At 39.5% G+C, this 16,127-nt stretch overlaps 1 protein-coding gene across 2 annotated transcripts in view; it reads left to right on the top strand.

The window, feature by feature from the left end:
* The window catches only part of LOC126378774 (uncharacterized), a 133,677-nt gene that overhangs the window by 110,832 nt on the left and 6,718 nt on the right, over positions 1-16,127 (top strand). For both annotated transcript variants that reach the window (XM_050027165.1, XM_050027173.1), the window contains one exon: positions 1,409-1,501. In XM_050027165.1, the coding sequence (XP_049883122.1) occupies positions 1,444-1,501 (58 nt within the window). In that variant the 5' untranslated portion in view covers positions 1,409-1,443. The remainder of the gene's footprint in view (positions 1-1,408; positions 1,502-16,127) is intronic.

Here is a 16,127-nt window from a genome sequence, read left to right as displayed (position 1 = left end):
AACCAACTAGATAGGTATTACACGACAAGTCCCTCTTAAACCTAAGTCCAGGGCTTGAAAACGGCTAAGGTAACGCTACCGTTTTACCCTAATTTCGTACCGGTATAATAATGGTAGCGCACCGCTAACCGCTTTCAGGCCCTGCCAATATCCTGGATGCGCCACTGTTTTACGATACTAAATCCGTTCCTGATAGCGTGGGTGGACTTAATCCTGTAAAGTACTCCGGCTATGTCATGATAAAATCACATGCCGATAGACTCAACGCGAATATCTTGCTTCCTGGACACTTTTAAATTTCGCCTTTAGTGACATTAAAAATGTAATTGAGTTTCTGATTATTCGTTTCAAATTGACGTAAAGGATGACTTCTGTATTGGTGTGATGGCTGGACACCACGACCATAACGCTTCGGTTCGATTCCCGTTTTAACCAATTTGAGGAAAGGAACGTTTCGATTTAGTCGAGGTTGGGTGTTTCTCTATCAACCGGTAGTTAGTCGCTTCGGGCAAAAGCAGTTCATACCGTGGTTCGCAACGACTTGCTTCGCAACCATTTGGTAGTAAGTACGGTCACGAGCATTAATATGTATACACTTTGGTACCATGTCACATTAACTTTTTTGACAAATTGAACTGTAAGTCTCACTAAATGTCAAATAATGTTAGTGCGACAGAATCGTAAAGTGGGTACATTATATTGCTCATGACTGTACAAAAAAGTCCGCACCGTACATATCTCATGCTGTTTTATATTCAGAATAATAGAATTGCGTCAATGACTGATTCATTTCACTGGAAGCTATTAAACTTAAACACGTACCCCTTAATGGAGTCGTTTCATCCATCCGCGTCGTAAAGCAACAAGTAAGGACTTGTTGCTATATTTAGACTTGCAGGACAATTACAGACGCCTACACTAAACACCAAGTGAGCTGGACTCTTTGATAGCCGGTATTGAAAAAGAGTGTAAAACTTAAAGGGGATAAACAAAACTGCGATGATCTTCAGTACGAATGTTCATCCCTGCTGTGCACGTTACAGCGAAAAAATAAATCATCGATACACTATGCTTCGATGTATCTTCTTGCAATGTATTAACATCGCGTAAATACTGAATTGCGATGCAGGATACTGCGATAGATTATAACTTTATTAAATTCTAACTTAACTGAATTTGACAGTTCTAAAAATAATGCTACCCTTCTTTGACGTTAAGCGAAAGAAAGAGACAGAGGTAGTTTTTAAATGTCAAACTGAATTAAAATTCAGCTGGTCACTGCTAGAATCGGCACTATTATTCGGCAGTAAACTTTACGTTTTACCCACAATCAACTGGAGGGGGTATGGAGCATACTCCTAAAACTAAACTTTATTGATTCTTATTGTATATATTTTATTGTTGGCAGGTCGGTTGAGTCCCTGCTGCAGTCAAGCTGCTGTCATGACGCTGCACTGGTGGATGCACTGGTTCTGGGTGACAGCGCTGCTGACCCTCCATGGTGAGCTTCTTGCATTATTCCAGAGTTTTCCAACCTTTTTCAAGATTCAAGCTTTGGCGAAGACGTGAGGCGGTTCAAGGAGTTTTAGGTATTGGTATTCGCTCAGTCCGTTTTCTGCAGTACGACGTCTGAGCACGTGAGCACCTATTTTGCCTGATACTTGAAACGGCTGAATCACTGCAGTCTAATTCCCCAAGGAAATCTGACAAGCCTCTGATGTTGCTGCTTCAGGTGGGTTAAAAAGCCCACATCGAAGCAATTCATGGAATAAGCAATGTTGCTATATAAAAATAAGTGCGCAATGTAAACAAATATCAAATACCAATAAGTATTGCTTTTTGAGATAAATTGCTTCATTGTGGACTTTTTAACACCCTAATACTTACAAAATTGCATTGTTTCCTCCCGGTGAATGACTAATGACACAAAGCCAATTAAAAAAAAAAGTTATCTCTATATACAATCTATATCTCATCACTAATTTAAGAGCCACGCTCTTGTCGGTTTAGCGTTCTCCATGCTACATTTCTAGGGAAAAATAGAGCAGTGGCTGCCCTCTTGCCTTCTGCCCAGCAAGTACTCTCTCTGACGCGAGTAGGATAGCGCCCAGAGTAGTATATTTCAAAGCCGTACTAGGACTCCTCCGCCTCTGAATAAAATCTACCACTGCCATAATGGCATATCCTTTGTTTTTTTTTTTCATAAATTAATTATTAACATATGTCAGCTTATAAAAATCTTTGTCAGGTTGTTCGTAACGTATATTGTAAGAACTTTGTCTGAACTTTTTTATTATCCTTCTATCAATGAAACAGCCTCCGTGGTCTAGTAGTTAGAGCGTGAGCTCACAATCTGGAGGTCCGGGTTCGATTCCCGATAGGGACATTGTCGAAATCACTTTGTGAGGCTGTCCTGTTTGGTAAGAAGAAAAAGTAAAATGATTCCGTGCTGCGGAGGGCACGTTAAATGGTCCCGGGTATAGGCATAAAACACCTCCACCAACCCGCAGTGGAGCAGCGTGGTGGAGTATGCTCCATACCCCTCCGGTTGATTGAGGTAAGGCCTGTGCCCAGTAGTAGGATATGTAATAGCCTGTTTATGTTATGTTATGTCTATCAATAAATGAAGGAAAGAAAATATCTAAAAATGGAAACGTTTTTATTAACGATTGTATCAATATTAACATAAATTTGACTCTCAAAATCTTTTCAACCTCATTAGAATTCGCCAACAATGGAGAGACGATTCCATTTTGCAGAATGCCTTTAACTGAAGCACCCTACACTTTGCTGGAATTGTTAAAATTTTGCCTGTTCTGTACAATTTCCTTCCATTTTTACGATAAAAAATGTTCACCAATGATGATCTCAAGGAGTACAGAGGCCTTATCCAAATTGCAAACGGTTATGAAATAATACGAAATGTCACCTTATGTCAATCCCATACAGTTTTATCGTTGCGTGCTTTGGGTGCGTTGGGCTCACGATCCGGAGGTCCCGGGTTCGATTCCCCGCGGGGACATATCACAAAAATTACTTTGTGGTCCCTAGTTTGGTTAGGACATTACAGGCTGATCACCTGATTGTTCGAAAGTAAGATGAGCTTCAGAAGGCATGTAAAGCCGTTGGTCCCGCTACTTCTTACTACTGTAAGTAAGTAATCTTTACATGAGCCATGTCAGGGGCCTTCGGCGGCTCAATAGTAACACTGACACCAGGGTTGTTGAGGTTGGTACTCACCCTCACAACCCACACGATAGAAGAAGGGAATGGCCGTAATTCGTTTAGGAGTAAGGAAGCGCGCGCAGACTGTCTGCCTCGCTCGCACTTACGCGTTAAATACACGATAAGAACAAGAAGAAGGTTGCCTGGAAGAGATTGCTACTTAGCAATAAGGCCGCCTATTGTACTAATTCTATTTTTCTTTTGTTTTGTATTTTGTTTTTTCCTGTTTGTGCAATAAAGTATTTGTTATGTTATGTTAAGAACAAGATTTTTGTAATAGTGTCTGGGATTCTCATTTGACACAGTACCTATATAACTGATATGTCTCGCTACATACTATTTAGCACTTCTTCTATCGTGCGGGTTGTGAGGTGTATTACCAACCTCATCAATCCTGGTGTCAGGGTTACTATTGAGCCGCCATAGGCCCCTAACATGGCTCATGTAACGACTACATACTTATAAGTAAATAGTAATCGGGACGGATTCGAACCCGGGACCTCCGGATCGTGAGCACAACGCGCTATTTAGCACTAATAAGCTAACACCAATGTTGGTCCTAACATGATTATCAGCCTCATTTACACATTGGTAGTATAAATAAGTTGTGATAATTTGTACGGTAATGTGTGTCAGAAGATGTTTACTGAAGATGTCTTTATAATTTATACAAACTATTTTCATATTACGAGTAACGCTTTCGCGACTTCCACTCTCATCACAATCTTCATACATGTTCACAGGTCACTAATTTAAGAGCCACGCTTTTGTCGGTGTAGCATTCTCCCCCCTTTTACCCGTGGTCCCACCAACGTGTCCCCCTGGTGGGTCCACGGGTATTATTTTTTTTACCCGTTGTCCTACCGTTCTAAACATTGATCGCCAGTGGGTCTACGGGTAACTTATTTTACCCCAGAAAATATTAGGTCTTTACCTACGAAATTACCGTTTTGTATGTAAACTTTCTTCATGTACTGCATTGGCAAAGATGCATTGATTGCATGGGTTATTACTTCGAATAATATAAATAATAAAATACATGAAAAAAGTATATTTAAGAAAAAAGTATAATTTCGTAAGTAAAGACCTAATATTTTCAGGTCATGTCCCCCTGGTGGGGCCACGGGTAAAAGGGGCATTATCCATGATACTTTTTAGGGGAAAACACTCTGTCTGACGCGAGTGGGATGGCGCCCAGAGTAGTCTATTTCAAAGCCGTACTAGGACTCTTGACCTCCGGCTCTAAATAGTACTGACAGTTACTGCTGCCTTCTGTCAGGTTCCAGGTAACAGTCCCCGTGACTCGCCTCTTCCGTCCTGCATTGCCGTACCGATGGCCTCTCCGCCTCTGCAACCGTTGAGGTCTTCACCCGTATCCCTGGCCTTCAGCCACTTACAGGTTTAGCGTACCTATTTTTGGCAAAATATAACATAAGCTCTAGACTATATCCCAATTGGGGTAGTCAAAGGTCCATCCATCGCAAGATGAACTAAATATAACCACACCTCACCAAGCTTTCTGTTACCAACGTGATAGGTGGTCAGCCATTTCGCCGTCTATAATGGTCGAGCCAAGTGTGTTAGTGGAAACTGCACTTAACATTGGTGCTATTATTAGTCCAGTGTATTTCATCATCATCAGCCCATTAACGTCCCCACTACTGGGGCACGGGCCTTCCCTATGGATGGATAGGGAGATCGGGCCTTAAACCATCACGCGGGCCCAGTGCGGATTGATAGTGTATTTAAAACAGTACTACTCTCTCCTTGCTTTGTAGGAATATCTAGCTTGCTTAGTGCATCTAGGATTTAGAATACTAACCTATTCTACAATTTCAACTGCCAAGATACAGTAGATCCTAGTTACCTATACAGTTTGAGCTAGTGTTGCCTATCGACTGTCTATCGATATTGTCGATACTATCTACAGTATCGATGAGATAGCTTATTTAGATCAATACTAGCTCCGATTCCTGCAGACACAACCTAATTTTATTTTAAGTTATACCTGTCATTTTATTATTTGCCAAAAAGGAAAGTGACTGATGATTGAAAGGTAAATAGACCGTGGTCTTCTTCTATCGTCTGGGTTATGAGGTGAATTACCAACCTCATTAACCCTGGTGTCAGGGTAATTATTGAGCCGGCGAATGTCAATGACTCACGTAACGACTACGTAAATTAGTAAGCAGCAACCGATGCCAACGGCTTAACGTGCCTTCCGAAGCACGGAATCATCTTACTTTTTCGGACAACCAGGTGATTCAGCCTGCTATACTATACTATGCTGCTACGTCAACGAACGTTAACAATAGTGTTGTAGTTAGTATTATTCCTTATTCTATGGTATTGATCTAAATGAGCGATAGTATCGATATTACCGATAATAGTCCTATCGATAGCATAGATGGTTTTCAAGGACAACAATCGATAAAACTGTCGATACTTCGGCAACCGTAGTTTGAGCGTTTCGTACTCAAAGTTCATTATGTATGGTAATGCCTTCGTGAGACGCCAACGTTGCTTGTTCGTAGTACTAGATATACAGGGTGTTAGTGACATCGTAACGAAAACTTTGAGGGGTGATTGAGGCCATGATTCTGAGATGATATCAAGTGGAATTTTCCGTCGCAAAAGTATGGAACGGAAAATAATTTAAATAAGCTCTAAAATTTTCATGACTTCTTGGACAGGAAATTCCACTTGATATCAACTCAGAATCATGGTCTGAACCATCCCCCTCAGTATTCGTTACGGTGTCACTAACACCCATACATACTTGTATGGCTACCGTATGTACTTGTGTGGGGTGTAAGTGACATCGTAACGAATACTGAAAGGGATGATTCAGCTGATTATTCTGAGTTAATATCAAGTGGAATTTTCCATCGCAAAAGTATAGAATTGAAAATAATTTAAAAAAACTAAAAAAATAACATGAATTTTGCGACGGAAAATTCCACTTGATATTAACTCAGAATCATGGTCTGAATCATCCCTCTGAGTATTCGTTACGATGTCACTAACACCCTGTATACATATCTCATAGTGTTACATACTAAGTTTTAATCTGTGGTGTCGCTTACGATGTTGTTATCATCATTTTACAAAGTATATTCGTGCAGGGGTTTGTTTTGTTGTCTGGTTGATGGTTGCGATGAGTGCGAGTGTGGAGTATCACCACAAACTATGGCTCACCATATGAGGCCCTAACACCTGCACTATTAAAGACCATCACGAAGCCACTGACAATGCCGTATGCTTGGCCAATTATTGGTCAGCAAAAATTTAGGATCGCTCGCCATCGACTCGCAAAGAAGAAGAAAGTATAATATTTTTCTGTACATAGGCAAGGACAAATCAAAAACAAACCAAAGGTAAACTATAGAGGATCTACTTACTATCAGCATAAAGAAAATACGTAATAGGGCAGGATGTAACAAGACGTTCGATATTTAAAATGTTGCAGGTTAGTCCAAGGGTACATCGTGAATCTAAACGTACTGTGACATTAGCTCTGACATTTATAAAGCTAGGTATTCCAGTAGTTTCACTTTCGTTTTGAAACAAAGGGTCACATTGGGTTAGAGGAGAGATAATCTATTATTCTGTTTGCGAAGCTACAGTTCGTTGCGCCGAGATCTGTCGCCGAGTACAATAAAGTTTTATTTTTATTGTTTTTCGCATTGAATTCTACAGAATAGGTAATCACGCGCTTTCACAGACATAAAGCCCAATTTCGTATCTCCAACTCTTTGCGAACGCACTTGATTTGCGATTTATATGCTACCAACTACTTTTTTATGATACATTCATTCAAATTTTATACGTTTCTGCGCGATAAATATAATTTCGTTTTTTCACCCTCTCTCAACTTTTATTCATTCGTAAATAACTTTGACCTCGGTTTGATGGAGGATTTATTTGTGGATCTTGGATAATAATATGATATATGAACTTACGAGCTTTCCGCCCGTGACGTTGTCTGTGTAGGGTTCAATTATAGTGGTTCATCATCACCCCGTTTTCCACGGGGTCCGCTTACCTAACCAGAAAATTTGACAGGTGTGGATTTATACAAAAGCGACTGCCTGTCTAACCTTCGACGGAAAAACCAGCCCAATATAGGTCTCACACAATCACATACTTCCGAAATACATTTCTCGGGAATGTGGGTTTCCTCACGATGTCTTCTTGCACCGCTGAGCACGTGATAATCATTTATGATCCAAACATGAGTTCTAAAACAAATTCGAAAATCATTGCTTTAGTCCTATGCTGGGATTCGAAGCTGCGACCTCAAATTGAAAGTCAAGCGTTACACCTACTGGGCTGGGCTGGGTTTGAGATGCAATATATACAAAAAAAGAACAAATTGGAGCAATAAGTATTCTCTTGACCTTTTTCATCCTTTTTCATCCTCAGGGATTTGAGGTACTTTATCTTTTTCTTGTTCTAACACGCTTTTTGTGAGGATACGACTGGGCTGTACTGAAAACTATAAGTATGATAGATGAGAGGTATAAACAACCCTAAGGGTACTCCTGAGAGTTGAGAGTTCTGAAATTCAAATTCAAAAATATCTTTATTCAGTAGGTAACATAGTTACACCTTGAATCGTCGATTTTTACATAACGAACGTCTCATCCGCCTAAAACTACTGCAGCTTCTCACAACCTGTATAGCCGGGGAAAAGAAGCTGCAAGAAAAACCTCGGCACAGGGCCCTAGACGTTCTTTAAAAAAATAAAAATAAACATAAAATATTGGTATACAATTAAGTAATTTAGCTGCCTAATATCAGTTCTCAGACAGTTGATCCCATGCATTCGAATATCTTCTAAATAATTACTAACTTTATAATAAACTTTTTTGTAAAGTTTTTGTTTAACTACTTCTGTCGTTGGATGTATTGTGAAACAGAACGTCTAGTTCAGTACAATTAGTGACTATATTTCTTCTTCTTCTATCGTGTGGGTTGTGAGGTCGATTACCTACAACATCAACCCTGGTTTGGTTAGGACATTACAGGGTGATCACCTGATTGTCCGAAAGTAATATAATCTGTGCTTGAGCAGGCACGTTAAGCTGTTGGTCCCGGTTACTACTTACTGATGTAAGTATGTGGTCATTATATGAGTCATGTCAAGGGCCTTTGGCGGCTCAATAATAACCCTGACCCCAGGGTTGATGAGGTTGGTATTCCACCTCACAACCCACACGATAAGAAGAAGAAGAGCAGCAAATAGGAAGAGCCAAAGGGTGATAGATTATCAGTCATCGTTTATACAGATAAATTCATCATATTTTCAAAGGACATTGTAATCACACTTGAGATTGAAGTCAATAGATGTTAAATATTGGTTTTAAATAAACAGGGTGTTAGTGACATCGTAACGAAAACTTTCAGGGATGATACAGACCATGGTTGTGACTTGATATGAAGTGGAATTTAAATTTTTTTTTTTATAAAGCGGATATAAAAAAATAAACTAAAAATAAATTGAGACACACATACATACATTAACTTAAGATTGGAGTTTTAAAGCTTTACTTTATGTGTACTGTTGGTATTCCTGTTTAAATAATTAATTTAATATTCTTATTTTTTTAGGTTTATAAAAATTTAAAAATAAGTCTAGGCCGGTGCCGGCGGCCGGCGGGTGCGTATTGCTCCGGCGATACGCACTATAATAGCTGTGTAGTTGTAACAGTAGATATTTTACACCACTAATAGTATTAACCTTGACTCATATAGATCAGTTGCGTAATGAGTGAGTCAGTGAGTCAACATGACAATTGGATCAGTAGAAAGGCTTCGACGGTTGACCTGAAGGACGTGTTAAACGGCTTACATTCGTATTTTTGGAATATCTGGAATACCTATGAATCATTTAAGAGTCATTAATTACATTAAATATATACCCGTGCCGTAGCCGCGATAGCCCAGATGGAAGAACGCTTAACTCTAACTGTGGGGTTGCAGGTTCGAATCCTAGGGCGGGTCTAACCCAATTTTCGAGTTTATGTTTGGATAAATGATTACCACGTACGGTCACGAGCATTAATATGTATACACTTTGGTACCATGTCACATTAACTTTTTGACAAATTGAACTGTAAGTCTTACTAAATGTCAAATATGTTAGTGCGACAGAGTCCTAAAGTGGGTACATCATATTGCTCATGACTGTACACAGCGTTGAAGGAAACATAGTGTGGAAATCAATATTCCTGAGAAATTAGGAGATGTGTGATCTAACTTAAGGTTGTATTAATAAACTAATCTCAACTGAGACTTCCCTCAAGATCATGCTCAAGTCCCTGTTTTAATATAAGAACTGTCACATTGCCCAGCCAGTAGATAATTTATGGTAACCGGCTAGTTTGGGAACTACCGGCATTAGAAATTGTTAACTTTATTATAAAATACTAGAATGTTGGGTTTATTTTGGCACATTTTGTTTGTCTCATAGTGATTTTCTGAGTTATTGTAAACTTAATAATTATTTACCACTAATAGCATTTACGCGTCCATCCGTTACTCACTAACATAATTTTAATTTAAGGTAAGTATATTGTATTTCTCTAGTTAAGTGAATTGTATTCTTTTGGAGAAATAAATTTCTTAAACCGTAAACCGTACATTGACATGATCTTGAGGGCAGTGTCGAAGCTGAGATTAGTCTAGTAATACCACCCTTAGTTTCGGTCGGACATTGGCTAGTATATCCGTAATAATCCACAGATAAATGAGTTTGCACCATAACACCCGCTATTACAGTCCGTTGCTTCTATTGAAAGCAGAGAACAATGGCGCTGATAAATCACTGCAATGTTCGGTCAACGCCCCTTATGCCATACATACTTAAATCACGGCCGGAATCCCTTTAGGGATGGGCAGAAGCACATGTAATCAGAGAGACAATTTTCAGCCTGGTTTAGAAGTTAAGTGGGAACAGACGTACAATCGAAGAGCAAAAGTTCAGTCACTGAGCCCAGCGAAATTTAGAACGTCTAGGGCCCTGTGCCGAGGTTTTTCTTGCAGCTTCTTTTCCCCGGCTATACAGGTTGTGAGAAGCTGCAGTAGTTTTAAGCGGATGAGACGTTCGTTATGTAAAAATTGACGATTCAAAGTGTAACTATGTTACTTACTGAATAAAGATATTTTTGAATTTGAATTATTTGTAAACAGTGGTGAAATTATGAACCATTAGTTGTCATAATTATAAAATTTATGTTTTTGTAGGTGTTTCTGGTCTATTACAGAAACGACATGTGTCCATGTCTCGTGGAACCAGTTCATTTATTACTTTGCAAGAAACTGATTGGACTTTAGCAGCTTATCGTACATAGAATATTGAATATAGCGATTAAACAAATAACCCTCCTTCATGCGTCGTTTCAGTCGGGTAATAAATGATTAATTTTGATCTGAAGTGGTACGGAGTATACTCCTAAGTGTAGACTAATATCAAGGAGCATACGCTACCACGTTGCTCCACTGCGGTTTAGTGTCGTTCGTTACAACAACTGTCATTTTATTTCATCATCATCAGCCCATTAACGTCCCCACTGCTGGGGCACGGGCCTTCCCTATGGATGGATAGGGAGAACGGGCCTTAAACCACCACGCGGGCCCAGTGCGGATTGATGGTTATTAACGACTGCTAATGCAGCCGGGACCTACGGCTTAACGTGCCTTCCGAAGCACGGAGGAGCTTGAGATGAAAACTTTTTTTTGTGGTCACCCATCCTATGACCGGCCTTTGCGAAAGTTGCTTAACTTCAACAATCGCAGACCGAGCGCGTTTACCGCTGTGCCACCGAGCTCCTCATATATATAAAATGAATAGCTTTACGTTAGTCTCAAGTAAGTAAAACTCGAGGACAGCTGTACCGATTTGGCTAATTTTCGTATTGAAATATTCGTGGAAGTCTAAGGGTGGTATTAATAAACTAATCTCAGCTGAGTCTGCCCTCAAGAACATGCTCAGGTCACATTGACATGATCTTTAGGGCAGTCTCGAAGCTGAGGTTAGTCTATTAATACCATCCAAGGGAAGGTTTAAACGCTGGGAAAATATGGAAAAGGGTGACAGGAAGTTCACCGAGTCACCTACTACTATATAACTAATATAATATATACTTCCATAACATAACAAAAATTTATAAAAATTAAAATTTTTGAAAAAAAAAACCACGACGGTAAGAATCTCATCGAAAAAGAATAAAATAACTCAAAACCCCCGGCTTAACCCAATTATTATGTAACGAAATATTATAATAGACTTAAAAATACTTTCTAAGAAAGAGTTGATATCTCGAGAAATCGGTCATAGATATACTTAAGTACCTAAACAATGAATATGGATGTTTACAGTTTTTTCCTAACGTGTCTGTTTCTCGAAGATATACTTAAATGTAGCGATAATAATTTTACCATAATACATAACCGAGGAATATCCTTCGGGGGCTGCCTTTTCTATATGAAATTTCAACAAGAATGTAATCATACTTATAAGTGTATTTTATGTCGTCGTTAAACATCTACAATTCTTCAATAATTGTATTCACGTCACTAGAAAAACTTTAGTTGGGTTAATGGCAGCCCCCGACGGATATTCCTCGGTTATGTATTATGGTAAAATTATTATCGCTACATTTAAGTATATCTTCGGGAAATAGACACAAAGCATACTCCACCACGCTGCTCCACTGCGGGTAGTTCCATATGCTTTCATAACATTCGTAAACAAACACGAGTGCTTCGTTTACACATTGTTCAATGTCAATGTGAATATTATACCATATAACACTTACTCATACTCATACTCGGCCATTTGCACCAGTTCGAGTGGAAAGCTTGGTGGACTGTAAATAAAGGATAATGGAAGGCATGTTTGAAAGCCTGCGTCATTTTAATGTAGTACACAATATAAGCTCACGACTATATCCCATATGGGTTAGGCAGACAACCATCGCAAGATGAACTAAGTACTCACACCTCACCGAGCTTTCTGTTAGAACAACGTGATAGGTGGTCAGGCGTAAAAGTGAATAAGTATGTAATAAGTGTTCTTATTCAGAATCCTTGCCACATTAATCCATGGCAGTGTTAACATAAAGAGCCTATATACGTCCCACTGCTGGGCACAGGCCTCCCCTCAATCAACCGGAGGGGGTATGGAGCATACTCCACCACGCTGCTCCAATGCGGGTTGGTGGAGTAAGGTTTTATCTATTCAGAATCCTTGGCACATTAATCCATGGCAGTGTTAAGGCTGAATAAAAAGAAATACAATGCCATAGCAAATATTTACACAGACCTTTGACAATAAATTCGAAAGTGCCTTCAAATGTGTTAAAAACACGACGAGGTCCTCGAGCGAGTATTTGAATAGGATAAGCCTCATTTTGGGATTATGGCTGAGTGCTAACCCTACTCAGCTTGCTGATTTAACCCAGAGGATCGTATAATTCAAATCACCTTCGACGAAATCTTAATTTGCCATGGTCTTTCCATATCGTCGCCTTACAATACAATAAAATTAACTTTAACAAATTACAGCCATTATGCAGTGAAAATAATAAAACAGTACCGGCAACGTACAAAAACTTAGGTTTTGGTGTTACCATCATCATCATCATCAGCCGTACGACGCCCACTGCTGGGCATAGGCCTCCCCCAAGGATCTCCACGACGATCGGTCCCGCGCTACCCGCATCCAACGGCTTCCCGCGACCTTTACCAGATCGTCGGTCCACGTTGTAGCGGGCCTACCCACTGAGCGTCGTCCGACACGTGGTCGCCATTCCAGAACCCTTCCGCCCCAGCGGCCATCGGTTCTCCTCGCTATGTGTCCTGCCCACTGACTGCCACTTCAGCTTTGCAATTCTCCGAGCTATGTCGGTGACTTTAGTTCTCCTGCGGATCTCCTCATTTCTGATTCGATCCAGCAGGGAAATACCGAGCATAGCTCTCTCCATTGCCCGCTGAGCGACACCGAGCCTGGTTTGGTGTTACCATTTACATAAAAACGTTTTGTTGTTTTTTAATTACAATTATGCAGATTATTTGAAATGAATGTATTTAAATCTTATTATTTATTAATTGAATTATATACACTATTGTCTTCTTCTTCTTCTTCTATCCGTGAATTGAGTCTGATTCGGGTAATTTAGTTACAGTTCCAGACTTCCTCCAAAGAGCACAGAAACAACACGATAATCCACTTTTGATGCCTTGACAAACATCACTGTTAGTGATGCGCCTTCTTGTTAATACCTACTAGTAACTCACTATAAAATGTATTTATTGTTCCAAACAACTTAATAACAACATCTATTAAACACAAAACAACATACAGTTATCTACAAAAAGAAAAACTCCTCCAAAGCATCACACCGAGGCAAAGTCCCCAATAGACTGGCAGCATTTCCCCTCACTATTAAATACCAGATATTAAGTAAGTACCAGGTATTTGGAACATTTAAATCGAAACTTAAGGCCTTATCGTATTTAACTTTATGACAAGATATTTATTGCATTCCTGATGTTATTACAGAGGTCTTAAAAGTAGAGGAAAGTACAAACAGGACCCCAGTAAGGGCGCTACAATATAGTCAACACAACACAAGCAAAATCGTCTAGGGGTGTTCGAGTAACTTTTTTCAACCGAAAATAAAAATAACAAGTGCTCACGACTGTAGAGTTTTTTATTAAAATCTGTACGATTTTTTTTGATAGATTTTTGGAAAATACTTGTGACGCACTACTAAATACTAGATAAGCAACTTGCTATTTCCATATGTGGAAAATTACCGTGTGAGAGCGCTCAGAGCTCCCCGTTTGTCCGGCCAAGTAGTCAAATATGCGGCAAATCTACAATAAGTCACGTTAAAAAATGCTTTTATTAACCTCAATACCAGCTGGTATTACCAGCACAACTCTACTTTCTGTGAGTCGTAAAATAAATCGTATTATTGCTAGAGACCCGAGCTGTCACAATGGCGGTTTTATTGTGAAAAAATGCCCACGTTTGCGCACTTTGTACGGGTTTATGGGATTCCTTAGTGCGTGGCGTGTAGCGGACTCCCTCCGGTATTAGATTACGACTTTCAAAGTTAATTATATCCAGCTTTTTATTTTTTGACGTAACTTATTGTAGATTTGCGGCAGATGGCATTAACTACTTGGCCGGACAAATGGGGAGCGCTGAAGGCTCTCACCCGGTACAACGTTTAAGACAACAGGCCTGAGGGTGCCCAGTTGGGCGCGAACCTCGGCTCAGGGCGTCGTCTGAGAGGAAGAATATTGAAAGGATTAATTGACCCTAGTGGGTCGATAGCGATAAGCGCTGAATGAGGGAAATCTTCGACCACGCCGGCGGGGTCGGTATCGGGGTTCTGAAGTGTTTGGTGTCGCGAGCTGATTGGCTGCCTCTATAGCTAGAGTTTCCGGGTCGTCGGTATGTTTTATATCCAGCACTTTTGTATGGGGGTTTGGGAGAAAAGGAAAACTTATAACGTTAGCGGTATCGCGACGGACCGCGATTGAGCAGTAGTCACTAGATAGATATAATTTAAATTGTTTAACTCTAAGTAAGTATATAAATCACAATTCGAATTCGGGCAATAGGACCTACAATCGGCGGCCCTTATTGCTAAAACTAAATAGTAATTACTTCCAGCCAGGTCTGCATGACCAATAGCCGTTTGACGTCCATCTCCGTAGATAGCATTCGTATCGTTTAATGGTCCAAGCGCTCGATATAAGTCGCGCCGCACGCGGCGCGGTTGTCATGCAGACCCGGCAGGCGGCTTTAGGTATTCTTAACTACTTACTTATAGGTAGTGAAGTCGTTTATTAGGTAAACGTGTACCACCTTAGACCACGTCGTCACTTACTATCAGGTGAGATTGTGGTCAAACGCAAGCTTTTTTTTAATAAAAAAAAAAGATATCCATAGACGCTTTAAATAAAAATACAATGAGGGATTCCTTCTATGCTGTTCTGGGAGTATATAAAAAACATAGAACACGTTTAGCTGCTTCTCTTCCCGGGCATGTCGTAAAATCCGACAGAGGGATTGTGTCCTCTAACATGATGGACTAATGTTATGGGCGATAGGCTGATCCCTTATCACCATAAGGTTCATCATATCCATCTTTGGACTTCGTATCAACAGTGGCTGCAAGTTGTCTTTGATTAATTGTGGCTCTGCCCACCCCATTAGGGATTACGGGCGTGAGTTTATGTATGTATGTATGTATGTACAATGGGACTTTCCAGGCTACGTTCCTCAAAAACAAGATAGATGGCGCTGTACAGATTTCCCTTCAATCCCAATTCCTAATTTCATGAATAACATACATATATATTATGCATCTTTTATCTTTGTTTTTGGGTATAATGACCCTTTTTACACCCAGGCACAATACATCTTCCACCCATTATTATTCAACATTCTGATCAAAATAAAGAGAAGCAATATAGGTAAGCAACATAATTCTATTAATCAGATCCAGATATCAAGCAACAAATATTTTTATATATGCTTCTGCCATTACATTGGATTTTGGAATAAGTATATACCCGAATAATGAAAAAATAGGTAATAATCCCGTTAAATTATCTCGACAGAGTCATCTACATAATTATATTAATTCATATCCGATCGGAATCCGTGAATGACGGATATTACAAATTATTTACAGATACCCGATGTGGTGCGTAAGCTGCCATACAAATAGTTCTAAAATAAATAAATATATAAATGGGTATATGTATGTATGTATTTATATTTATATATTTCTATTTTATTTTTATTTATTTATTTTACTTTTATTTGTTTCTTTTTTCATTTATTTATAGTATTTATTATTTTTATACAAGATGTT

This window comes from Pectinophora gossypiella, chromosome 2 (assembly GCF_024362695.1).
Source record: "Pectinophora gossypiella chromosome 2, ilPecGoss1.1, whole genome shotgun sequence".
Lineage (NCBI taxonomy): Eukaryota > Metazoa > Arthropoda > Insecta > Lepidoptera > Gelechiidae > Pectinophora > Pectinophora gossypiella.
Note: the sequence above shows the minus strand (reverse complement) of the source record. Positions and strands in the feature narration are given on the sequence as shown.